Source organism: Larimichthys crocea, chromosome XXII, assembly GCF_000972845.2.
Source record: "Larimichthys crocea isolate SSNF chromosome XXII, L_crocea_2.0, whole genome shotgun sequence".
NCBI lineage: Eukaryota > Metazoa > Chordata > Actinopteri > Sciaenidae > Larimichthys > Larimichthys crocea.
The window spans coordinates 16,953,541-16,979,367 of NC_040032.1; the positions used below are offsets into that span (position 1 = coordinate 16,953,541).

The 25,827-nt window shown below is 38.5% G+C and overlaps 1 protein-coding gene across 1 annotated transcript; it reads left to right on the top strand.

The window, feature by feature from the left end:
- The first annotated feature begins 1,455 nt into the window (after window positions 1–1,455).
- Window positions 1,456–24,487, top strand: ar (androgen receptor). The gene is given in 8 exon segments (NM_001303367.1): window positions 1,456–2,763; window positions 9,177–9,328; window positions 9,425–9,541; window positions 14,783–15,061; window positions 16,646–16,790; window positions 22,487–22,617; window positions 22,706–22,857; window positions 23,942–24,487. Coding segments are annotated over 8 exon segments (2,253 nt in total). The 5' UTR covers window positions 1,456–1,645; the 3' UTR covers window positions 24,101–24,487.
- The last annotated feature ends 1,340 nt before the right edge of the window (window positions 24,488–25,827 follow it).

Here is a 25,827-nt window from a genome sequence, read left to right on the forward strand (position 1 = left end):
TAAGACATAAAAACACTCACAAAGATGATTTTGCCATAAAAATTAGTTGAAAATTATTGAGTGTGTGTGCAAATATTGTTCATTTTAAATGTTTAAACTACTGAACACAAGCTGTCCGTTCTCAGTTTATGTGCAGGAGGAAAACCTGCACAAGTTTCATGTGGAAACTTCTGCAGGTTTTATACTGGACCATGACTGGCTTCCAAACTAGTTCATCCTTCAGTACATAGATGTGAAGACAGCCTTGTAGTGTCAGACACCATCCTGCACAGTGAAGGTCAGACATCAAAACACATTTCAGAGTGGAGGGGGCTGGGGCTTTAAATATATTCGGTTGGGATCAGGGTTTAAGGGGTCAGATAATAACTCCCACTGGAACACTTTATATCATAAATCTGTTATTCAGATCTTGTGGACTCTAACTCAGCAGGGCCTGTTAGGATCTGTTCTATGCAGTCTTATTTCTCTTCCTAATGGAAGCATATTGCATATCTACCCACATAGATGCTTTGCACAGTCAGAGAAAGATTTTTCTCAATAAATTACATTTGAAAATAACCAAAGCAACACAAAGTCTTTCTTAACACAATGAAAAAGTCCTTTATCTGACCTGAAAGATGCTGAATGGGTCAGGCAGCAGAGCTTTAGACCCATCAGTGACCTCTGTGCTGAAAAGCTCATTGGCTATACAAACAGCACACACCATTAAACAGCTACTTAAAGTGAGTTTATAAATCAAAACACAACTACACACACACACACAAAAGGCTTATAGACATGCAAATGTGGAGACACGGTGGAGTAGTAACGGCACTCTGGGAGCAGTTAGGGGTTCGGTGACTTGCTCAAATGCAGTGTTGGGGAGGGGAACTGGAAACTCTCCAGCGACCTCCAGTCTGGACGCTGGACTTGAGCCGGCCACCCACATCCCCAAATAGACATAAATCAAGTACCAAAATAGCATTGGGAATATCCTTGAATTAAAGGACTACTTAACCCAAAAAAGTCTTTGTGGTGGCAACATTTTTTGTCAGTTTTAGGCCAATATTACTTCTTTTTTTTTTTTTTTGTGGCTTATCTCAAGCTCTGATGATTCATGCTTTATCTTAATTAAAATAAAGAGTCTAGATTTTAAAAATGATTATTGTAGCACTGTGTAAACACATCTGGAAAAACATTAACCTCTGCATTGACCTTTGCATAAAAACACCTGGAAAACAACTGGAGACACAAATCACAGTCTTACACAAAAGAGGAGAGCTTTTGTGTGCGCAGACATGGCACGTTTATTATAATAATAATAAAAATTAAAACCTGATTTCACGTCTTAAAACGCCAAATTTAATGAATCAATCAGTCAACGCCCTGCTTTTATGTCAGTGTGTGTGTGGTGGGGGGGAAATGTCTGTGCTTGTCAGATACAATTCTCCTTTTTAGCCAAAGCGCGCCTCTGAGGATCTCGGTTTAGGAGGAGTTTGTGACTCCTGCAGCTCTCTCAGGACCTTTTTCTTTTTCTTTCTTTCTTTTAACGGAACGGTTTTCCACAACGTGAGAGTTGAGCGGTAACAATCACAGGGACCTGGAGACTTTTTTTTTTGTCGTGCAAAGTTCCCAGTCTCTTGACCGGGTAAACACTTTCTGGGCAATGAGCCAAACTAACCGAGAGTTATCTTGTACCACAATTTGCCCAGAGAGTGAGAAATTAAAAACAAGCGACGCGGTGAGTGCTCACAGCATGGCGCAAAACTCTGGAGAAAGTCGGGTGTATTTCACCAAAAACTCAACAGATTCAATCACCTACAGGTCCGGACTTAGTCATCCGCTTGTGTGTGACATGGAAAAACACTGCTGTCAGACAGCTGCCGCTTCTCAGGAGGAGTTGTTAAACGCTGAGTCCCGTGTGGGCGAGAGCCGCTCTTTTTCTGCCTGCGCCACAATCTCAGAAACAGCCAGGGAGCTCTGCAAAGCGGTGTCCGTGTCGCTGGGACTGACCATGGAGTCCAATGACACGTGTGACATGGACCCAGCTCTCACCCAGTGCGCTCCAAATGGCCACATACGAGGAGGAGATTATTTGTTTGGAGTTGGAGCCGTGCCCCCGAACTGTCCCGGAGCTCAGGCTGCCGTCACCGACCATGATGACCGGCCCATGCACGGCCAGAAGCAATTGGTGGAAATGTTCAAAAGTTCAGAGACTGTCGCTGCTGCTGATTCTGCACGCCTGCAACACTTCGGCTCCGCTCGGACATCAGCTGATGAGCAAAACTTCACATTGTGCAAGGTTGATGACATAACCTCAGAGGAGATAGATCATCTGGACACAGTGCGCGCTCCCTCTTGCCATTATGCCCAATCCGCGCCAGGCAACTTGGCACACTTCAGCCACGCGGAGAGGCCGTGCCGAGTCTATAAACCCCCCGACGAAGAGAGAGACTTCGGGGAAACAATGGAGAACAAGTTCGGTGGTTATCAGCCCGAACAATACGGCGTCAAAGTCAAATCTGAGGACGAGTCCGAGTCTCTGTGGGGCACAAATTACACCTTTAATGACAAGTACAACTCTCAGCTTTGGGGATCGAGGCAATGCATAAACGCACATAACGCAGGAGCAAACACCGCGTTCATGTGTGCTCCATACGAGAGGAGCGTGGTGCGTCCGGAGCAGTGGTACCCAGGCGGGATGCTGAGGCCGACCCATCCCAACTCCAACTACATGAAGACTGAAGTAGGCGAGTGGCTTGATGTCGCCTACAATGACACCAGGTAAACTGCCATAATATTTATAGTAATAGTGATTATAATGAGCAGAAACAGTTTAATTCAACATGTCTAAAATCTGACCACAGTCTGACCTCAATCTGACCCCAGACCAGTGTTAAGACTCTGTTCGTCTGTGGCTTACTCCACACACACGAGATGATTTTATCCAACAAACAGGAATACATTTAATCTAATTAAATGAAACACTCATCCTGCTTTTTAAAATTTAATTCATACAGTTGAATGTCTTTTTTTTTTAATGACAACAAAAACATTTATTCTACACTTATTTTTCAATTATAAACCAAATAAAATCTGTTTTTTTTCCTGCACAGACAGGCGTGTGTTTTAGGACATTATCAGTCTACTTTCAATAAATGCATTGATGAAAACTATAACTCATCAAACTTGAAGTTTAAATCATTTAAATACAGGTTTAGAAGATATATCTGTGTGGTTCACATCCTCAACATTTTAGGTTAATTTCATGTTTTTCTATTTTATTTATTTTCTAGTTTTTAAATTGATTCAGATTCTTTGAGTGGACTCTTTTTAATTTGAGTAATTCCATGTTATAAAGAGATGCTTTATTAATGTCAACACTGTAAATAAAATGTCATATTTAATCCATAAAGTTCACAAACACTTTTCTCCTTTTTTTTTTTTAACTTGTTCATCAAATGTTGTTCTCAGTGTTTTTGTCTGCTCATAACATCCATGTGAATGTGAAATTCTGATCCTTAATGGAGATGTAACTATTCCTGAATGCACTCGATGAAAAAAAAAACATGAGTATGTGTTCCTTGTCTTCTCATGTGGCGCATAAATCTGATTTTCCTGTAGGAAAATATTTACTGAATTAGGTGGATTGATTTTTATAAATATGTCGGATGTGATTTCACACAGATCAGAGTAAAGAAGTCATGTTTGACTTCTGTTTTTCTTTTTTAAGTGACTAGCTCTGACATTTTTATACGTAAGTTGATCTTTTTATGAACGTCTTTAAAGTTTAACATGTTTTTTTTTGTTGCGTTGCGTCCTTATAATGTTACTAAACACGTTTTAACTATCAAGTGTTAACCACACAGAGGCATCATGCACCTGACGTCAGCGTGCCCTTTCTCCCACTGTCTGATTTCACCAGGCTTGTAGATGATTGAGAACACCGACACCAAATTCTGAGTACACTGAGACCCCGTTCAGCTGTGTATGTACAGTGAATTACTAAACCAGAGACATCTCAGCAGGGAATATAAAGGAAGCACAGAACAGTGGTGTTCTTACATGTGAGGACGGTAAAACCAGCTGCAAAATCGCAAACCGCTATAAATCTGATAGAAACACACAGGGGTGGAGCAGCAGGTATACTGATCTGACCTCATCTGATTCTCATACATACTGGTTTTGATTTATTCTCTTTTGATTTATTGTGTTGAATACTTTGACTGTCTGCAACGACAGGAAACACATGGCAAGAGCAGAGACGGCTGCTCTGAGACGGAGTTAAACCACAAGCATGGGGGTTTCATGGTTTGCAGTTTAGACCTTTAAGTCAGCAGGATGTCCATGCAAGTGCAAGCGTAAAGACCTCGGAGCTGTGTGAGATCCAGCTTCCCTCTTGCTTATCACCTCAGGGCCCACGCTTGTTCCAAGAGCCAAGTTTATTAAATTATTTGGACGATGTTGCTGAATGAATGAAACCCAGAGCCGATCTTTGGTCTGGTCCTGCTCCAGGGCTGAGTTTTACTCAGTGAGGTTATCCAGGTTTGTATTCCCTCATGAGTCTCTAACGTGTGTGTACATGACATGATAGAGATGAACGTTCATCACCTATCATGATGCATGGTGGTTACAGCATCGTGGCGCGTCAAGAACAGTGAGGACAGATGAATGGAATGTTGATGAATTAAGACAACAACCCCAGAATGGAGCATTTCAGGCCTCAATCAGAGAACGTAGCTGAAACCGAGGTCATCATCTCATTTCTTATTTATTTAAAAAGAAAAAAAAGACAGACAGGAAAAACTGAACAGTCTGTTGTGTAAATACACCCACCCTTCATTTAGTTGCAATTATCTGCTGCTCATCTTCAACCTGCTGACCTCTGCTCACCAAACTGGTAAATATATTTTATGCCCTTAATGAGCACCTGCTGCCCGTCTGCCTTAACCGCAAAAATATATTATTATGCAATATATTAAAATATAATTTTTTGCAGAAAAAGTACAGCACAGTAGGTGAAAATATGTTGTAGTCTAAACATCAGTATCTGGTTTATATTCCCACCCTTTTCTCCTCAAAGGACATTTTCTGTCACTGAGTGAAGTGCTATATTTTATGGATATTTCATGCTATTATGTGCAGAACAGTAACAGATGAAAACAACTGATAAACTGTACAATTAACCCAAACAGTAAACGCATTAACTGCAGGAAGTTTGTGTCAAACAAGAGAAAAAAATCAAAGTTTTCTTCCGGTTGTTCTACGAGCACTTTGGATGTTTAACAGTAAGAGAAGGCTCTGTGAAAATAGCTCATGTTCAGGTCTTCGCCGTGTCTTTATCCTGTCACATTTAAGTTTTAATTTAAAAATAATTGATTGATTTAGTTTTCTTCTCAGAAATGAATGAAATGCTCAGACATAAATCAATCCAAACAAGTTTTCTTGCTCCTCTTAAAATCATGAACTTTGGAGTGAGGTCGAGACCCCCATGGGTCAAAACATCTGTCTGTTTGAGACATTTTAGCCACATGCGGCAGTGAACCGGCACAGCTGGTTGAAAGTTTATGACGTGGCAGTTATTATTTGTAGTTTTGGTCTGAAACATATCTGTGGGCCATTTTAAGACTTTTGTACCTTACGTCAGAGTATTTTAGTTACTTTTGAAATGTTAAAAACAGTTTTTTAACTTGTTTGTTTCATGCTGTTTTTATTTTTTTTAACATGTCTTTGTTGACAGTTTCCTGCACTTTGTACCAGGACGGCAGAGATAGACAGACGTCATTTCCAGGAATTGTTCTACCACAATTTTTAATGACTATTTATCAGAGCTGAAACTATCTTAGATGTACACAGAACACAGAACACAATCCAGATTTGAAGAACTTCTTTTTTAGCAAAGAGCAGAGTTGGTGGACGTTGTGTGCCTCAGATTTGGACTCACCTGTGTGTGGAGTAAATTGAGATCTACTGCATGTGATTACCGCACATGAGTGAATACAGGTATTTCAAACAGTTCGCTGATATTTAACTGATCAACAAGCATGGGGAACAGAAGTGGGAATAAACCTGATACACGGAGCTGTGCATGAAACTAGATTTTACCGACCTTTTCAAGTCAGAAAATGTTGAAGACTATTTGTTGTATTGCTAATTTAAACCATCTGTTTCAGACAAAATGCTTCAGTAACAGTTTAATGAAGTGAAAACATTTAACTCTAAAGGTTTGGTGAATAGACATGTTTCTTTTAAGATATGTCTTTTAAGATTTTTTGGGGGGGGCGTTTTATGCTTTATTAGTCAGTGACAGCTGCAGGGATAGACAGGAAATTCAGGGGAGAGATCACGATGTGCAGCGAAGTACCCAGACTGTAATCAAATCCGGGTTGTGGACTTTAGCCCTGATACGTGGGGCGCTAGCTCTTCCAGGTGCCTCTGTCTTGTGCATCTTATGCATTTATATTTTTGTAATACATTCCTGTTAAAATACATGTACAGTACACCATATATGTAGTATGTCTCATACTCCAAGGGTGTGTGTAAAAGTAGATATGATCGTGAACAGCCTCTATACCGAACTTTAAAATCTGATCACCTAAAATACGACAGAATAATCCATAATTAAAAGGATCCCTTACTCACAGAAGTAAGAGTAAATCTGTGTTTACAGCCGGACTGTCAGCCTGTTAAGCTCTACTCCTGAAAGAGGATCTCTCTTTCCTAAATCCTTTTAAATCCAGAAACTTCTAAGGTCAGTTGAATGTTTGGTCGTCTCTACACAGAAATGCCATACCTGACAAACTGTTTTCTGGCACTAAGCAAGCTGGAATGAAACAAATAACAAACCCTAAAAGTCAGTACTAGTCACATGTAGTGGATGATTTAATTAATTACAGACTACCTCACAAAAAGACTTTTATTTTTATCAACAGTTAAATATAAATGTAGACTATTTTTTTTATTTTGTGTGTCTATGTATATATATATAGCTTGGCCTCACATAGCAGTGTGCTGTGTTCTCTGGACTGGATTTTAACAGGACATTAAAGCCTCCACAAACTATGAATAATAATGGAAAGGTAACACAACACCCTTATTATACTATAAAGGAAAGTTCACCATGCGTTCTATCAGGCTTTATCCAACAGAAATTAACTCAGTAAACTTGTTTATTCCCCTTCTTTTAAAACTTGTTTGACAATCCTGTGAACTTCCTGTTTTCAAAAACAAAGTTTATTGTGGTTTAATACGCTGTATTTAAACCTAGTGAGAAACCGCAGCAGGAAGTTATTCAAAATAACCGTTAAGGTTAAGGGTAATGTCCAACGAGGTGTTCATTGTCAGAAAATAATGAATGACAGGGAGGCATCATATAAACGCACTTATAACAGCTAAGTTTTAGTCTGGAGTTTTTAAAAAGAACCTCTTAATGTGCAAATATAATTAATGCAAAGTGTATTTTGTATTAGTTGCATTATCACCAGGTGCCTTGGCGTGCTGATCTTGATCATCATTTCTCTATTACTTTCGTCCTTTGTCGCCTAAAATAAAGTTTCATCCTTGTCTCTCTCGCTCTCCAACGCTGAACCTTGATATCTAAGTTTCACGTCACTGAGGCAACATTGTGTCTGCGAGCCTTTTCCAATCTCTCTGTGTTCAAGGCTGAAGCTGGGCGCTCATCATGCCCTTACACCCCAAACCGTTTGGCCGTGGTGTTGGTGCTCAAATCTTTCCCACACCATCCTCAGTCATCACACTCCCTGCCCTCCTTAAATCACTCATGGAGAGGCCTTGGCACAGTTCTGGGGAGTGAACAGTAACTGCTTTGTGGTTAAAGTTTGGACGGTATTTAACAAGGAAAAAAGCAATAATGGTGGTAAATTCGAGTTCAAGGTTAGGCTTTATTTATCCGAATCAGGATCAAAAATGTTTTGTGGTAACATTCTTCAGATTAATTAAAAAAAATTTCAGCACTGACAGCTCTGCCATTGTTAAACTATCAAGTCTTGGTTCAACAGTTCATTAGTTTTATTTCACCTAGATCAGACTGCAGTAATGCTCTTTTTACCGACCTCCCAAACGATCCAGTGATAAATGCAATTAATTCAGGACTCCCAGTATCTCTTAGGGTTGATTTGAAAGTTATTTTATTGGTGTACAGAGCTTTTAACGGTTTGGACTGGTCTGTGTTACCAATTAATTCTTTTTTATAATCCACCAGAACCTCTTAGTTTTTTTTTTTAAACACAAACTTTCACACAGATAAAAATCGGCTCAGGCTTCCTTTGTTTTATTCTTGTCCGTATGCTTTACTCGTTACTTTTTAACTAGTTCTTCGCAAACTTTAAACAGCATCTTTAAAAACATTTTGTCATTTAACTGATGCTTTTATCCAAAACGACTTACAAAAAAGAAAAACAAGGTTTACAAAGTGCTTCACAGAGGAGAGGACCCAACAGATGGCCAAAGACAACAAAACTGACAGAGTGATAAAGAAAATCTTTGATTTCTAAAAGTTTGGAAAGAAAGAATAACAGAACAGGAATCCGAGTCTTAAATAAATATAAAATGGTGGCATAAAAAGGGAAAAACTGACAACATAAAGGCAGGTCTGGTGTTTAAAGGTAAAAGGAGAAAAAGACGACCTCGCAAAAAGGCTGTAGTCTGTAAACCAGAGTTTTATCTCCTCGGGCAAGTTGTTTAAAATCCGAGGGTCCCTGATGGAGGCACGATCACCTCTAGTTTTGAGCCTCGACCTTGGAACAGCCAGAACGACGCACCAGAGAATCTAAAGGATGTGAACTAGCTTGTATGGGGTCAGCGTACTGGCAATATACTTAGGGGCCAAACCAAAATGGGCTTTAAAGGGATCAGTGAAATCCTAAAATCAATCCAAAAAACACACAGGGACCCGATGGAAGCAATTTAAAATCGCGGTCCTGTGATATTGTAAGTTAAAACCGGGTCTAGCTGCTGCGCTCTGAACTAGTTGGAGGCTTGAGAGTGATTTACCATTAATGCTGGAGAGGAGTGGACTGCAGTAGTCCAGTTTTGACAGCATAAAAGTGTGGAGTATTTTTTCAAGGTTGGAGTGTCTGAGCAATGGTTTGCTAATTTAATACCTCTTTTTATTTATTTTTGATTTGATCGTGCGGTTTCATCATGAAGTATTTCTTGTTTTGTATGTTTGACTGCAGGTATGAGGCCGGCAGAGAGCACGTGTTCCCAATGGAGTTCTTCTTCCCACCACAGAGGATGTGCCTGATCTGTTCAGACGAAGCGTCCGGCTGCCATTACGGCGCACTCACCTGCGGGAGCTGCAAGGTTTTCTTCAAAAGAGCCGCCGAAGGTAAAGCTTAAAGCGGTGCCTCATTCATGAATACTGTACTGTACATCCAGTGTTTAGATTAACTAAATGTAATACCTGGTTTCTCTGTCCATGCAGGGAAACAGAAATACCTGTGTGCAAGCAAAAACGACTGCACTATTGACAAGCTAAGAAGAAAGAATTGTCCGTCCTGTCGGCTGAGGAAGTGTTTTGAAGCTGGAATGACTCTCGGAGGTACGCTGGAGCAATGCACTAAACTCTGCTTTTAAAAGAAACCACTATTACTATCAGTTGAGTTTCTCTGCAGACAAAATGTTAGGCTGAACGATTAAGGACTCAAAACTGCAAACACACACACACAGCAACAAACTGAATCAGTTTACGACAGTTTAGGTGAACACCAAGGAGAATGCGCAGGTAGGTAGGTGATCCTGAGAAGGGGGTGCAGGCTGAGGATGGCTGAGCAGGGTTTTCCTGAAGCACAGACAAGATCAGAGTTAGTCCAAAGCAACAATTTCAAAAGAACAGAGTTACTATGGTGATCTGGTGGAGTCTGGGAGGAAGTGGTTGATTAGTGAAATTGGGACAGGTGGTGAAGCAATCAGGCAGGTTAGAGGGAAATTGGAGGCCGTGCCCAGTGACAAAGAGACAGACAGAAACACAAATGGAAAATGACAGTAAAAACAACAGCTTCCACGTGACACTAAATGTGTGCAGTATGAATGTGCATTTAAAATCTATACATTTATGCAGTACACTGTGCACATACAAGTGCACTGCATAGCGTATGAACAAAGCACACTACTGACAAAGTCCTAAAAGTAAAACTATTAATGGTTTTCCAAGACCAAGTACTTTATTCTCTGTGCACTGCACATCTTAGCTGGCTCTCTTCAATTGCAGCATCATCACAATAGGGGATGTTACTGATAATCAAGCCCCTGACTGAGCTGCCATGCAATTTAGACCTCTTCCATTCACTTCTCCTTACTGTCACCCAGACCTGTTCGTCATATTAGGCTGTAAAGATTGACATGTAGTGGACTAATTTCAGTCCTGTGTTCAATTTTCACTCTCTTCCATTTTTCTCATTCTGTTAACGGTGAAAATTGTACTGGAAGCACAAAGCTGACATGAGACATGTGAATTAAAGCAGCAGACATGCTGGCAATTTTTGCCACCAGTCACTGACAAACCCATGGGGGGAAAATGTGATCTAATGCTGTGATTGTAAGTAAAAAGGCACACCTTTTCTAGTTGTGGCTAAAAGGAGCCTCCTTTCACTTATCTTCTCATCCTAGACATGTAATTCACTCGTGGCATTTCACAGGAAGATTTATGACAATCATCTGTGGAAGTGGAAGCAGAAAAAAATGAGATATTTGGTTTTATTATACCTGATGTTTTTGATTCCAAAATATTTTAAAGCCAAGTCATAAAAAGTTTCTGCTCCCACTAATAGGATTTTGATTAATTTATTGCACAAATGTATTTGTAGTTACATCAGTTAAATTATAAACGTAATATCATATCGTTGAGATCCATAGTTTGGATGGTTTAGAAATGTCTGAATCATGAATTCAGCATCTGCTCAAGACTGGAAAGCAGAGTCATTATAAATTTTTTGAAGGTTTCATTTTTCTGAGCATGAATTCCATATTATTCCTGGAATGATAATTACATCCCCAAATAGAAACTGAGCAGGGAGCTTACTGTTACCAAACCATGGTAGCAGTCTCATTTTGCAGTAACCTGAAGGAAAGCTCACTGCACATCTGAACTTCACAGATTCACTGATTTTATTGTGTCTGTCAAACAGAAACATTTTACAGTTTAGGACCTCAACCCCTGATTTTCTTGGTCTCTCAAAAAAATTGTGTGTCACATGACGTGACTTTTATGAACTTTTGTGGTCATTCAAACAAGCCATCTATAAAGGCCTCCACGAAAGGCCAGGCTTTTATTTATACATAACTTTAAGCCTTAATATAATTTAAACAGGTGGATTTTGTAAAAATACAGACTCCGTATATCATAAATGAGGAAATTAGCTATAGAGACCAAAACTGTTTTTTGTTTCAGGCTGTAAACATGTTTGTTTCTGCTGTGAGTTGGACATTTTAACATGGGGGCTTATGGAGACTGACTCGTTCAGATTGCTTTTGTTGTTAGTCCATCCATCAGTCCTCAGCATGGCAGTCGAAACGTCCTTTTACCCAGAAGGACCTTGTGAATTCTCCCAAAGTGTTCATGAACCCTTTAGCCTGTCCTCATCTGTCCTCAGGTCTGCAGCTTGTGGGCAGGTCTACTTGCTCTAAGTACAAAGTAGTATTGAATCAATGCTAAAGTGCCTGTAAATCACTTTTTCACAGCTCAGTAACAACAATACAGTGGGGTACTTCTATGGTATTACAGAGGTAGAAACAAAGTAATGTTAAAAGGTATCAAAATATGAAATAATAAAGTTTAAGGTAATATTGTTTAACAGGCAAAGAGATGAGGTGATGAGTTTATATAAATATTATCAAACAGAAAAAAGCAGCTGAAGCTGAGAGAACAACTTTCCCATTTTTTCCTTTGATCGTCAAAGTAGTTGCTAATTAATTCGACAAACTAATTCATTGAATAAATATCTCTGTAGGATAAAAATAATACATTATTCTCTCACTAATAATGGAACAATGTTTATGTGTTAAATCTTTGCAATTATGTAGAAATGAGTAATACCTCTCTAATCAAAAGGAAATGTTAAGGTATTATTTTAACAACCATTAAATAATGGTGAAATTCTTCATTGCAAACATTTCTTTTAAAGGAATATGATGAAAACTTACAATACTATTTCAGCTTTTTTGTCCTAGTTTATGGTTGTTTGGTGTTACAGTTAAGTATAAGTACGAAGAGATAATGACCCTGACTTTTCATGAATATGTACACACTCGTCATCATTTCAGGCTTCAGACTTCTAATTGTGTTTTCATGTAAATATTCTGACCTTTAATTTTTAGTTTAAAGTAAAAAATACTGCGTCTGACTGGTGGTACATGCACATAAGTTCATTCTGATAATTAAAAGGGGGTGACAACTAGTGTAATGAGAAGATGAGATGTTTTTAAGTCACAGCGAAGGTTTCATCAGACTTTTTTCTCTTTGTGTCAGACGATTTCTGTCTCATAGCTTTCTAATGAAATCTACCGCACCACAGTGGGATCGATATCACAAAAAAAAAAGTTGAAAAGAAAGAAAAATAGCTAAACTGAACTGAAAGGATAGCTGTAATAAAGATGGTGATTATAATGATGATGAGACAGGTAATGACATAGATAGAGGTGGGCAAAAAATGTGAGTACATTGAGCAGAAAATGTCCAATAAATTTTTACATGTGCGGTTTGATTTGAGTAAAAATGGGCTTGTGACGGATAAGTCTGCAGCTTATTCACTGGAGGTCGGTTTTAGCTGGAAATAATGTTTGAAACCGACGCCACGGCTCAGTATTCTGGTCAGCCAACATATACTGACAATTAACGACATCTTGATAAATGTGAGTGTGACAAAAGCCGTGCTTGAATTCCTGTTTATATTGGCTTCAGCTCAAGCATTTTAAGGTTAACCTAACCCAACTTATTTACACTGTACTCTGCAAAGATCAGATAGCTGCCTGTGTCACAATCCCAGGGAAGAATTTTTAATTAACCATTTCTTATTTGAAATGTTTGTTATCGGATCAGACTTGGAATTGTGAGACTTGCAAATTATCTTTCTTATATAATTTGCAATTTTGCTTTCAACCCTGCTACTTTTGAGAAAGATCTAAGTCGTGTCTATAACTGGCAATTCAATATTTATCCAACTGAACTGAAAAGCCGGGTGAAGGTTTTTTAATGAGACGTTCTCCACACAGGAGCTGCGAAAGTGAAATTGCACGACGATTAACAGTTCGCTTTTTTTTACGTTCAGATTAGATGTGTCAAATGAATTCGATAACACCTGCCGTGCCGCTCGTTTAAACTCTAAACTGAGCCAGTCTGTTCCTCAGTGCACTCAGCACATCTGTATTTGTGTGTCACTCACTTACCAGCACAGCTGTCATTCTCAAATAACAGGCTTAGATGAAGCTTGACTGTTTGCAGCTTTAGTAGCAATAAAACAGTCGAGTTACTGGGAGTAGTGAAAGTTTGCCGTTGGTCTTAAACCTGATTGTTAAAAAAAAAAAAAAGTATTTGGCAGCTGTTAGCAGAATATAATTATTTCGTTCTGATTGTATTGCTACTTTACTGTACATGACAGTCTACTCCACCAAATCAAAGACCTGCTCCAATTTAGATTGTAAGTGCAGGTTGTCGTATGGAGCAGCTGCCTCAGGAGTTTCAGCATTTGTGGAGAAAGAAATTGCAGCTTTTGTCATTGGATTGAAGGTAGACCAGTTTTTTTTTTTTTTTGGCATTTTGCTGTCTCTAAATCCTTATATGCTTTTCGGGGCAGCAAGAAACAGAAATCTAATACAAATATGCACGATTTAGCGAGCGGTATATCTTTTCAACACTCTGCTACTTGGGAGGAAAAAAATGTAATAACAGGATAAAAAAATTAAAAAATAAATAATAAAAAATCTTCATCCCCATCAGGCTCTCACACATGATGACCATAGGTCTTTCCACCAGATGAGGCTCCTCTGTTCAGAGATGGAGTATGATTCAGTATCTTAAAAACTATTAGTTGATCAGTATTATTCTTTGGAGGAAAAAAATGTAATAACAGGATAAAAAAATTAAAAAATAAATAATAAAAAATCTTCATCCCCATCAGGCTCTCACACATGATGACCATAGGTCTTTCCACCAGATGAGGCTCCTCTGTTCAGAGATGGAGTATGATTCAGTATCTTAAAAACTATTAGTTGATCAGTATTATTGTGTAAAATTGATATTTCCCTTTTTAAAAAGTTACTTAAAACCCACAGTTACAGGATGAGACATTTCTAGGAGATGATTTAGAAAGTAGAATTGCGTCCATGCTCTGCATGTTTCCACATGCATGTTCAAAAGATGAAATAATAACCACAGGGTGCATACCATATGTTCGGATTATTTAGCAATGATGACCAGAGAGGATGTAATTCATTTTAATCAACCATTTTGTCCTAATAAATACAGTATTTGTGCTACAAATGTATGATTGTGATCTTTTTTTGAAAGGGAAACCCTGTGGTATCATCACTCGAGAACTGTCTGATCATTTTGCATACTGCATTTAGCTGTGATGGGTCCAATTGAGCAGTAAAAAGACCATAAAATCAAAGGCAGAATAATCAGTCATGGCTGCAGACAGTTTAGAGCAGTCAGTCAAAATCAGATGTGTCAAACCTGAAATGATGGGATTAAACATCTGACTTGTAGCTCTTTGTTCTCTTCTGTACAGTGTGCAATAAATTCCCATTTGACTGTGACTCTAATTTCTTTTGCCTTTGTCTGTAGCACGCAAACTAAAGAAGATCGGACAACAGAAAAACCCTGAAGAGGATCATTCTGTTCAGGATCCTTCAGAAGTTATCCCGAATATCTCTCCTAAATCAGGCCTGAACTTCAACTCCCAGACGGTTTTCCTCAACATTCTGGAGTCCATTGAGCCTGAGGTGGTGAATGCAGGACACGACTATTGCCAGCCAGACTCAGCTGCCACCCTGCTCACCAGCCTCAATGAGCTGGGAGAAAGACAACTGGTCAAAGTGGTCAAATGGGCTAAAGGGTTGCCAGGTAGGAGAGACACTAATTTTTAATTTAAGCACAGAGATATCAAAATCATTTTTTTAAAATTTCAAGTTGATTTGGCTAACTTGTTAAAGAGCTGCTTACTGTACATGCACCCACACGCACAGTGAAACATTAGCATTCATTTGACGTCATGTTTATGTGCATCTGGGGAATGTAAGTGTTTGACTGCTGTCTGAAAATAGTGAGAGTGAAATGGTGAAGTTGAGTTGAAAGACTCTAAAACGCTCCATAAAGCTGAGGTCACTACGACTCCTTTTGCATACACAGTGCAAATATTTGATTTATTGATACTGACTGAATACGGTTTTCGAGTCAGACAAATGTGTTTTTGTATGGCAACAAATAATGGATGTGGTTTGTCTCATATCATATCAAACCTGTGTTACAATGCAACTGTGGCTTTTTTATTAGTTAGGAAAAATATAAAATGAGTAATCAAAAAAAAAAAAATCTAATCAGAGGGACTATGGGTAACTTTATTATTGTCCAAATTTTTGAAATAGAAAAACCATCCACTCACAGAAAATCATCTCATTCTACCCATAATTACATGAGTCACAAAGGCATCTGGAACATCTAAAAAAAAAACAAAAAACATGTACAACACAACTACGAGGAACTTTTATTATTATTTTGTGATTTAGCACCCACAGTTTTAGAATATAATACCACTGTGGTATGGACAGTTCTACGTGTGTGTTATTATTATATTACTAACCAAAACTAGTAAGTTGATTGAAGCAAGTGCAAACACACAGTACATAGTAGCCAGTTAATATTACTTACTAGTCTGTTTGTTTAAAGACGTCAACACTGCTCAACACTCCTCTTGTGCAACAGCTAAAAGACTCAGAGGACCTGGGGGGACGAACATGTCACTGTAAGAACAAGTGAAAACCATTATAAAATAATGACAATAAACTGAGAGTTAAGGACTTAAAATCGGGTGTGCTATGTGAGGAGGTGGGCCAGAGGGAGGATGCATTCCTTCTCCCATCCTGAGCAGCCACCAGACTTTTCTTCCCCCCTTCTTTTCTTTCCATTCATTCATTTAATGTTTATTTGATAGGGATAAGATACAACATACACAGAGAAAACTCTATAGGCCTAGTTGCCAGTGACTGGTGACCTCCCTGCAAAGGCTTTGAAACATATCTAATATCTAAAAAAAAAAGGAGCATCAACTAGTTATGCGTCATCATGCAATGTGACCACATGAAGTTGCGTATCATCAGTATAGCTATTGAGCAAGCCTGAGTCATGGCCTCCTGATGTCACCACCAAGGGGTATCATACATAGATTAAAAAGCAGTGGTACTAAAATCAAATCCTTGGGGGACGCCATAAGTTATTTCATTGTGTCTTTATATTATTTTATAACTTTGTGTCTTTATAACTTTGTGTCTTATTTTATAACTTTGTGTCTAACTATGCTAGAAGGATCAATGTGTTTCCTTGGGTTGAGATTTTGGGTGAAGTATCACTTTATGTTGTGAAAGTTGTGGTTGTTTGAGTACAAAATATGCCATACTGTGACATATTTTATGATGCAATCTTTGTCCTTAGGTTTCAGAAATCTCCACGTGGACGACCAAATGACTGTCATTCAACATTCATGGATGGGGGTGATGGTGTTTGCACTGGGATGGAGATCCTATAAGAACGTCAACGGCAGGATGCTTTACTTCGCCCCGGATCTTGTGTTCAATGAGTATGTACAACTCTGAATTTACTTAAGTCAATTATGTTCTCTGAAATGTTTTGACATTATTTATAGAGATCACCTCAAAGCTGGCGCTGTCATACATGATACAGATACCAGTTTTTCTGTCTCCTTCTCTTTCTCATTTTCTTCCCTCCTCATGCACAAACACAAAGGCATCTCTTGTGTCGGTGTTATTCTGTTGCTGTGAGACTGAAGCGAGGAACATTAGTTTTCAGCATTGAAACTCACGGCCCGGGAGAGTGAAGCTGACTCAGATCTATTACTTATGACAGACAGCAGCAGCCCGAATGTTAGAGAGTCATAAAAATGCTCTTGTTTAGCTTCATTAAATGTTTACTGCCATACATTTGTGGAAGTAGTTAAGCAAGTTGGTTATTTCTTTACAAACATAATTTAATGTTAGTGTAAACTGATGATATACAAGATACAGAATTTACGCACAAAGTATTTTTAAGTATAATGTATAACAGCACGACCATCTCAGCTATTCTCTCATCCTTATGTACACTGAACACTGCTATGCAATGTGTCGCCTACCACCTACTACTACACCAGGAACAATAGACAGTATAAAAGATGGACGTCCTATCCATGACAAATTTTTGAAGAACCATTGTAAGGATCAGAGTATGGTGGTTCTGACTGCCACCATCTTGACAGTCTGTGTGTCTGCCGCCTTCTAGCTAATCTAGAAATGGGCAAAGACGTGGAGTCTGTAACGGCACCCACTTGTCAATCAAAGCTCTTAATTTTGCATAACTTTAAGCCTTAATATAATTTGATAATATAATTTTCAGCCTCAGCACTGTTTGAGGAACTGCAGTTTTTGGTACTCCGACATTGGCTTTACTTCACAGCCACGGATATTGCTGCTTGACCGGTATGCACTTAGAGCTAAAGTCAGGAATACCCACTTGGAAGTGTGAATGTGGAACTGTGTAAATGTTATCAGGGCATTCCTGAGAAAGAGAGAAGAAAGAGAAGCTCTCCTAGAATAAATAAGGTGAAATAACAGAGGAATCTGGCTGGTAAACTGGTGGAAAAAGCCAAAACACACACACAGGATCCAAGACAAAAGAAAATGATTGTTTTGTACACACTCTGCTACTATAAATGAGTGGAAATATCCAGAAAAACAGCACCTGTCCTGCTCATTTCTATTATTTCCTATTTTCTTCATCTTCTTCAAAATAGAGCCGTTTTCAGTTCTTCGGCAGATTACTTAAGATGATAAATAATAAAAAGAAGTTGTTCAAACTAGCCTAAAAGCAAAGTGTCATGAAATATGAGAATCAACTAAAGGCTTAAAACACAGCAAAAGTACATTAAGCTATTTTCATATAATTACATGTAGAATTTGTCTATTAGACAGCTCCATGGCTGCAGTTTGGCTCCACAAAACTTAAACTGTGTCACTAAATACATGAGGAAGGTCCATTAGTGTTTTGTTATCTCTTTTTCTGTCACACCACCACAATCATAATGCAAAATATCAGCAGCAAAGTTTGACAAACAAACGTAGCATTATGTAATCTGCGGTCCATTACTGCAGCAATTTGTAAACCTTTCAGTTCAAGATGGGGAATTATCTTGGTTTTTAGTTTATGTCTGCACCAATTCACTCAAAATCATTGCATTTTACCAGCTTGTGTGTGTGCTTATATAGTTATTGCTCTGGTAGTTTTTCTTTTTAAACTGTGTATCCCTGATGGAAATGTTGAGAGCAGATGTTTCAGTGTTTCCTTAGATACAGTCTCGAGTCAGTTAGATCATTTTATCCATTATACTGTCTGTGGAAATATAATACATGAAGTGACTAAAACACTCTTTTCAAGCTAGCTGTAGAAAGATAAAAAGAAAAATGGTGATTTCACTTAGGTAAGCATAACCTCTGTAATATTTTATTTTAATTAAAAAAAGGTCGCTGCAGTGATTTAGTATTGTATAAGAGACAAATTAATAAAAGGGAAAAAAAAAGGACTAGTCAAAAATCAACGCAGCAGAGACCAAAATATCCAGATATGTGAACGGCTGAACGATTACAGGCTCAATATGCAAAAACAAACCACGACAGATTCAGTTCAAGATAGTTTATTGTCTGGAGAGGGTGTCCAGGGTGGTGCAGCGCTGGTGGTGGCAGGAGTCCAAGAGTGCAGTAGTGAACAAACAGAGCTGACGTGGTAGGAAGATAGCAGATGGGTTTTCCTGAGGCATGAGTAAGATCAGTAAGAGACTAATCAGAGTTACTCCAAAGGTCAAAAACATAAATCGCAAAATAGCAAAGTTCATAGAAACGAAAAGAGTTGGCCGTAGCGCTTGTTAATACTATGGTGACGGAACGATCTGGCAGAGTCTTTGTGGAAGAGCTGATCTCAGGTGATGAGGCTATCAGGGAGGTAGTGAGGAAATTGAACAGAGACATGCAGAGAGACAGACAGGAACACACCTGGAAAAACACTGGGATGGGAGGATAAGTATGACTACCCAATGACAGTATGAAGAATGGACAGTGTATGCGTGACGTCACTCACAAGTTTCTGAAGAGTCGTTTTAAAGCTCAGAGTGTCGTGGCTCTATGTCGTAAAAATCGGCAAAGATGTAGATCATTGGCAGACCTGAGGTGGGATGAATTATGCTTCAGTGCTCAATTAAGCCAGGCTGTAAACATGTTTATTTCTACTGTGAAGTTGGACGTTTTACCATGGGGGCTTATGGAGACTGACGAGTTCTGTAGCCAGCCTCAAGTGGACGTTTGAGGAACTGCAGTTTTTTGCACTTCTGCATTGGCTTCACATCACAGCCATGGAGGTTGCGGCTTGCTTCTACCCCTGAAACGCTGAATCTTACATTTCCCATAATTCAACTATTGTTATTCACCCTCTTTCAAACTCCGACCACAAGTTGTTGTGAATTCAGTGATGTGGATCAGTGACACCCTTTTCATGGTTTAGATTTGATTTGATTTTCCAATCAACAGTGTAATATTCACTGATAATTACAGCAGGTGTTTTGGTACTCTAATACTGTGTACATGTACGTGTAAATGTACATACATTTTGAAGCATATTGTGAAACATATAGAACAAATTTTATAAAGTAGAGATTTATGAAAAAGGACCATCTCATGCAGTCTTCTTGTAGTGTTGTTCCTGAAGTATTGAAGGACATTTCTGGAAGTTGAGTTTTGTATTACAGAGTAACAAAGACAACGATTATTATTTATAGTCTGGTACAGATGGTATAAATAACAGAAAGACAAGCTAAAACAGAAAAATGAGTGGGCAAAGAAGTCTAAAGTATTTCAGGAAAGGTCCCCACACCTTCTGGAGCTTCCCGTTTGAGTTACGAACTAAGTAGTTGACCTTTTCAAGGTCTAGACAGGATCTAACGTCTCCTAAGCACAAAGCGCACATCATCCTCTTCATGATACCTAAATAGACGACTAACAAGCTTCAAAATTGAGGATAGGTTAGGGATAAGGTTTGGAAAAGGTCTCTCCGGTATCTTTCCAGGCTTGGAAGTGCCCAGAAAACTACAAGGAAATTTAAATTGTTATAAACTTGAAATACGTTTCCATAACCTTTTACTAGAGCCAAAATCCACATCTTAGAAACTTCAGCAGAAAATGTTTAATACCAGCAAGTCGATTTATTCAGTTGTTTTTCCAAGATGAGATCAATCAGTAGTTCAAATTTAAGGAGTAAATTAGGGCTGCTGGGGATTTTCTAAATAAGAAAGGTGAATAATTCAAGCTATCTGACAGAAATATGAACATATAGTGTTAATATACCAAAGTACTCCTTGTCATCTTTCAAATTTGAGGCTTACTATCTCCTGCCAAGTCAAGTCTGTCCTTTTAAGAGGGGTAAAACCCAGGAGCAGTCATCATAATTGAAGACTGAAATAAGGAGTGAAATTGTTTGGCTTTTTAACTGAATGAAAAATGGAGATGTACTCATATGTGACCTTTGTAAAAGCACACCACAATCATCAGGCATACAGGTTTACTTTAATTGTTATAATAAGACAGATGATGGTCGTACAGGTTTGCAACATTTTTAGCTGTTCATATAACTGACTTAAAGGTTCACATTCGCGAAAAATACTTTCTGTTTCTGTTTCTGTATCTGTTTTCTTCCCAAGAGCTAGAAGAGAGGATTAATATCGCTCTCGTATCTGTGCAGTAAATATAAAGATACGCCACCAGCCAGGTAATCCCAAAGCCCATCTGCAACGATTTAGCCTCTGAGTTTCTTGGCTTCTGGTGTAACCAGCTGATATCCTTTCTCTACAGTCTGATTAGTAACTTATTACACAAGAATGATAAGAAAGAGACATTTCTGCTAAGGTCTATGAACACATATCGTTGTTAGGCAATAGACAAGGTTCTTAGATTGCATTTCGCCATTTTTTGCTCTTACACAGACTTGGTTACAACCAAAGCCCGCTCAAATTTGGATGGTTAATACTGAGACTACAAATATTTCCTTAATCCCTTGGCTCCAGATTCTGCACTGCTATACAAATATCTGTTTATAGAGATTAGCAGCCAAGTATTTTAGCATAGCAAAAAGACTGGAGATGTTCAAAAACACTGTTGCTGGTCCCACAATCTGTCTGGCACATTACAACGCCATAAAATAGTAAACATAAATCTGTACAAAAAAAGTCATCTTTAGTGGTGCTTGTTAGCAGATAACTTCACACATACACGAGAGTGGTGTCAATATTCTCATTCAACTCCCAGCAACAAGCTAATACACATATTTCCCCAAAATGTAATTAAGCTCACATCCTGTCTGTAGTTTGGCTGTTTTGGGGTGTATCAGTTATTATTTTGACCTGAATGGTGATAAAGTGTATGTTTGGCCACCATCCATATCATTCATTGCAAATCCCCATGATGACTGATTTTAATCCAGAAAGGTCATCCAGCAGCCGAGATTGAAAATGAGGTTTGAAAGTCACATATTGGCAGCTATGCAGCGGCAGCTCAGCGTACAATGTTTGCAGGTGCAACCCCATCTTCTCCAATGACCTCCATCACCAAAGTTTCTGTATTTTGTTCATATTACACATTTATATATCTGAAACTCTACACCCATTTCATAAGAGATGGAGAACATTCAGGTCCATTTCACATCTCTTTCGCTTTTCAAACTGAGCTCCTTTCTTTGCCCAGCAATCGGTGAAATGTCAGGATTGAACTAATTCCTTAAATATGCCTTATTTCACCTTTGTCTTCAAATTTTCCTGATTCACAATGAAGGTGGAATTGTTTCATATTGGAAGAGAAGGCAAACTTTCTTCCACTCTGCTTCTCCCATTAAATTTAAAATAACTGTTCAGGCACGAAATATCCAATCACCTCTAACAATAGTACAATATAAATGACTGAAACATTTTACTGAATTTTAAAGACAATTATAAAAGGAAGAGATGCTAGTGTTATTTAACATGACGTCAAAGATCACACAGTATTGTAATAAAGATAATTCACAGTCAGTGTCCCCATTATACCATCAATAGATACGGATCTAACCTCTGACATCCTTTCCTCTTCAGCAAATATTCATTTCAGAATAAATGTCTGAGGTTTAAAGCAATTTGTCCTCCGCCTCTTGTGATTTGAACATTTCCATTATTTCACATTTCTCATCCTGACCTTTTTATGTCTGCAGACATCGGATGCACATTTCCACCATGTACGAGCACTGCATACGGATGAGGCATCTGTCACAGGAGTTCCTGCTGCTGCAGATCTCTCAGGAAGAGTTCCTCTGCATGAAGGCCTTGCTTCTCTTCAGTATTAGTAAGTATGGAGAATGAAAAAGGGTAAAAACAAAGACTTTAACTGCTGTGCATGTAGTCAAAATTGTTTTTTTCCCTGTTTTCACCAGTTCCAGTTGAGGGTCTGAAGAGTCAGAAGTACTTTGATGAACTGCGTCTCACCTACATCAACGAACTCGATCGCCTGATTAACTATCGAATGACCTCCAATTGTTCTCAGAGGTTCTACCAACTCACCAGACTCCTGGACTCTCTCCAAATGGTAAGATTTGCTGCTTCTGATGAACTTAAGTTAACCTGTTATAATTTCCAAATCCCCAAAAAAAGTTGGGACGCTTGGCAAAACAAAAATTAAAATAGACGCAAGATGTTCCAAAGAAGTTGGACACAAGTCGGATAAAGATGAAGATCAGGTTAATTGGTAATAGGTGATAATATCATCACTGGATATGAAACACATAGTTTGATTTCACCATCTTAATCTCAAGATATATAAGTCCACGTAAAGCAAAACTGTTTTTCAGTTTTCAGTCCAGGATTTTTTGAGGGCAGTACTGAGGGGTGGCTCGATGACACACTGAGGCCACCCTGAGCATAATCCTGCACCTCTAGCAGAGAGAGGTCTGACAAACACAGAACAATTTTTTTATTCTTACTTTACTTTAAAAGATTCAAAGAAGGCAGCACTACATTAAAAATCGACATGATTGTATAAAATATATTGCTACATGGGCTCGGGAACCTTTCAGAAAACAGTTATTGATAAACTAAATTCATCACTCCATCTACAAATATTTAGTTAAGACTCGATTACGCAAAGAAAAAGCCAGATATCAACAACATTCGGGAACACAGCTGGCTTCTCTGACCCCGAGCTCATCTAAGATGGATTGACAGAAAGTGGGAAAAGTGTGCTGTGGTCTGACAAGTCTACATTTCATGTTTTTGGACATTGTGTCCTACAAGCGAAATTTACGTTTTACACAGCCCCCAACTTCCCTTCTTTTTGTTTTCTTTTTTAAATTATGACTTGTATGAGGTTGTGCAAGCTGAAGAAATCTGAACATGTGGGTGCATTTGACCAAATGATACGAAACAGGCAGAAAAAATTAATTCTACCAATCAACACTTTTTGGCAATGCTTGCAATTAAATCCCAGGAGATGTGGTTTCTCAGTAGCTGCATTCAAGCAGACTCTGATAAGATTGGTTTTAATCTTAACTTTTTTTACAGAGAAGGTGGGTGAATCTTCATGAGTCATGTTTCCTGAGTCATCATCAAATGACTGCTTGTAGTATTTTATTCAAAACATGTTTTTTTTTTGTCTTTTTCTTCTTCTGTTTCAGACGGTAAAGAAGCTCCATCAGTTTACATTTGACCTTTTTGTCCAAGCTCAGTCGCTCCCCACGAAGGTCAGCTTTCCAGAGATGATTGGAGAAATAATCTCAGTACATGTACCAAAGATCCTGGCAGGTTTGGCCAAACCCATCTTGTTTCACAAGTAGAAGGAGAAAAGTGACTCATCTTTTGCTGCCTCCATAAACTTTAACAAAGGTCCTCTTTACCTACATCTTCAGTCTAATAATTCTTAGTCCTGGAACCATCTCTTTCCCTTTCAGCCATAATTGAGATAGTTTGTTCAGAACTATTAAAGCTTTTATCCGAGAAGCTGCAAGGCATCACCTGTTGACAGCTCTGCTATTTCTAAATGTGTAGAGTTTGTGTTTTCAGCTGGAGGAGAGATGCTACTTTACATACACACTAAGTTTGTAAATCATTGTTAAATCAACCTAAAAGTAGCAGGGTTAAAAACACGCTTCACATGTGACCTTAATTATACATACACTCGACAAGGTATTCATGAAAACTAAAAAGAGACAAACTGGATCAAAGAAAGAAAGAAATACTTATTTACCATCAATTTGCCTAAAGTGCTGCCTTCAGGTGTGCCTAGTAAGTTCCTGCTTGTGAAATTGAGAGTGGTAAACACAGCTTGGGAGGCATTTAAGTGCCTTAAAATCAGAACTGTAGATCTCAGATTTGTTTATAAAAGTCTCCTGTCGTGGCATTAAAGTGTGGTACTGTATCACATGAAAATGACAATCAGTGGTGGTATGGCAGTCTAAGTATTTCAACTGTAAAACACAAAGTTCATACATTAAACACTACATTATACTTTGTGTACAGTGAAGCTAATATATTACACTTTTTATACATACTCCTGCTGCGTGAATGTACAGTAGTTGTAGAGTAGAGTGCTAGTTATTAATATGGAAATAATTAATGATTTAATTATTACCACTGCTTGCAGGCTCACATGCTTCTCAACAACTAGAGATTTAGAAAAATCCCACATGGTTGTATTTCCTGCCTCTTTGGATCACTGATTTACTCCAAACTCACTTGGACAGCAACCAAAGGCAGCTGTAGTATGTTTGTTTCTCACTATTTGACTGATTGCACACACGGTGAAGTCCAAGGCTTATTTAGCTTGTCTTTGGAAAGTCAAGACGACAGGTCATGTAAGGTTGCAGAGTAGAGGTACTGGGTCTGGTAGAGCAAACACACAACCACAATGACTATTTTAAGCAAAAGATTTCCCCCGGTCATTGCCAATTGCTCGTCTCTTCCTGAAATCAAATATCAGACATGGTCGGTGGTACAAAGAGACAATCATGAGTCACTGTATCTATATCCACTTTTAAACTGCCCTTGTTTTACTGAGCAGAAATCTCCTCTCTGCAACGCTCTGCATGCTTATTGTCGCTCTGCATTTAAGACACTTTTCTCATCACCTCTGCAGCAATTGTTATTCTTGATATTACTAATTTCACAGAATTATCTTGTTCGATTGGCATGCGTGATGCTGGAGAAACAGTTTTGTAAAGACATTTTGACGTGTTATTTCTCCACATATTCAGAGTTATTGATAATTTAATATCGGGATGATTTTATCCAATCCAAAGGCAACTTCAGTTTGTTAAGCTGAATGATACAGACTCAGAAATGCAAGCACAAACCAACAGACTAAATTAGTTTAGGATGGTTTATTGTGTTTTCTGTAAGGTGATACAGAAAACTGAGTGCACATGTTGGTGACAGGAGTCCAAGAGCGTAGTACTGAACCAAACTAAGCTGACGAGATAGGAGGATGACTAACAAGATATTCATGAGGCACAAGGAAGATCAGAGTTATTCCAAAGAGCGTTTTAAAGGAACACGGTTGACTATA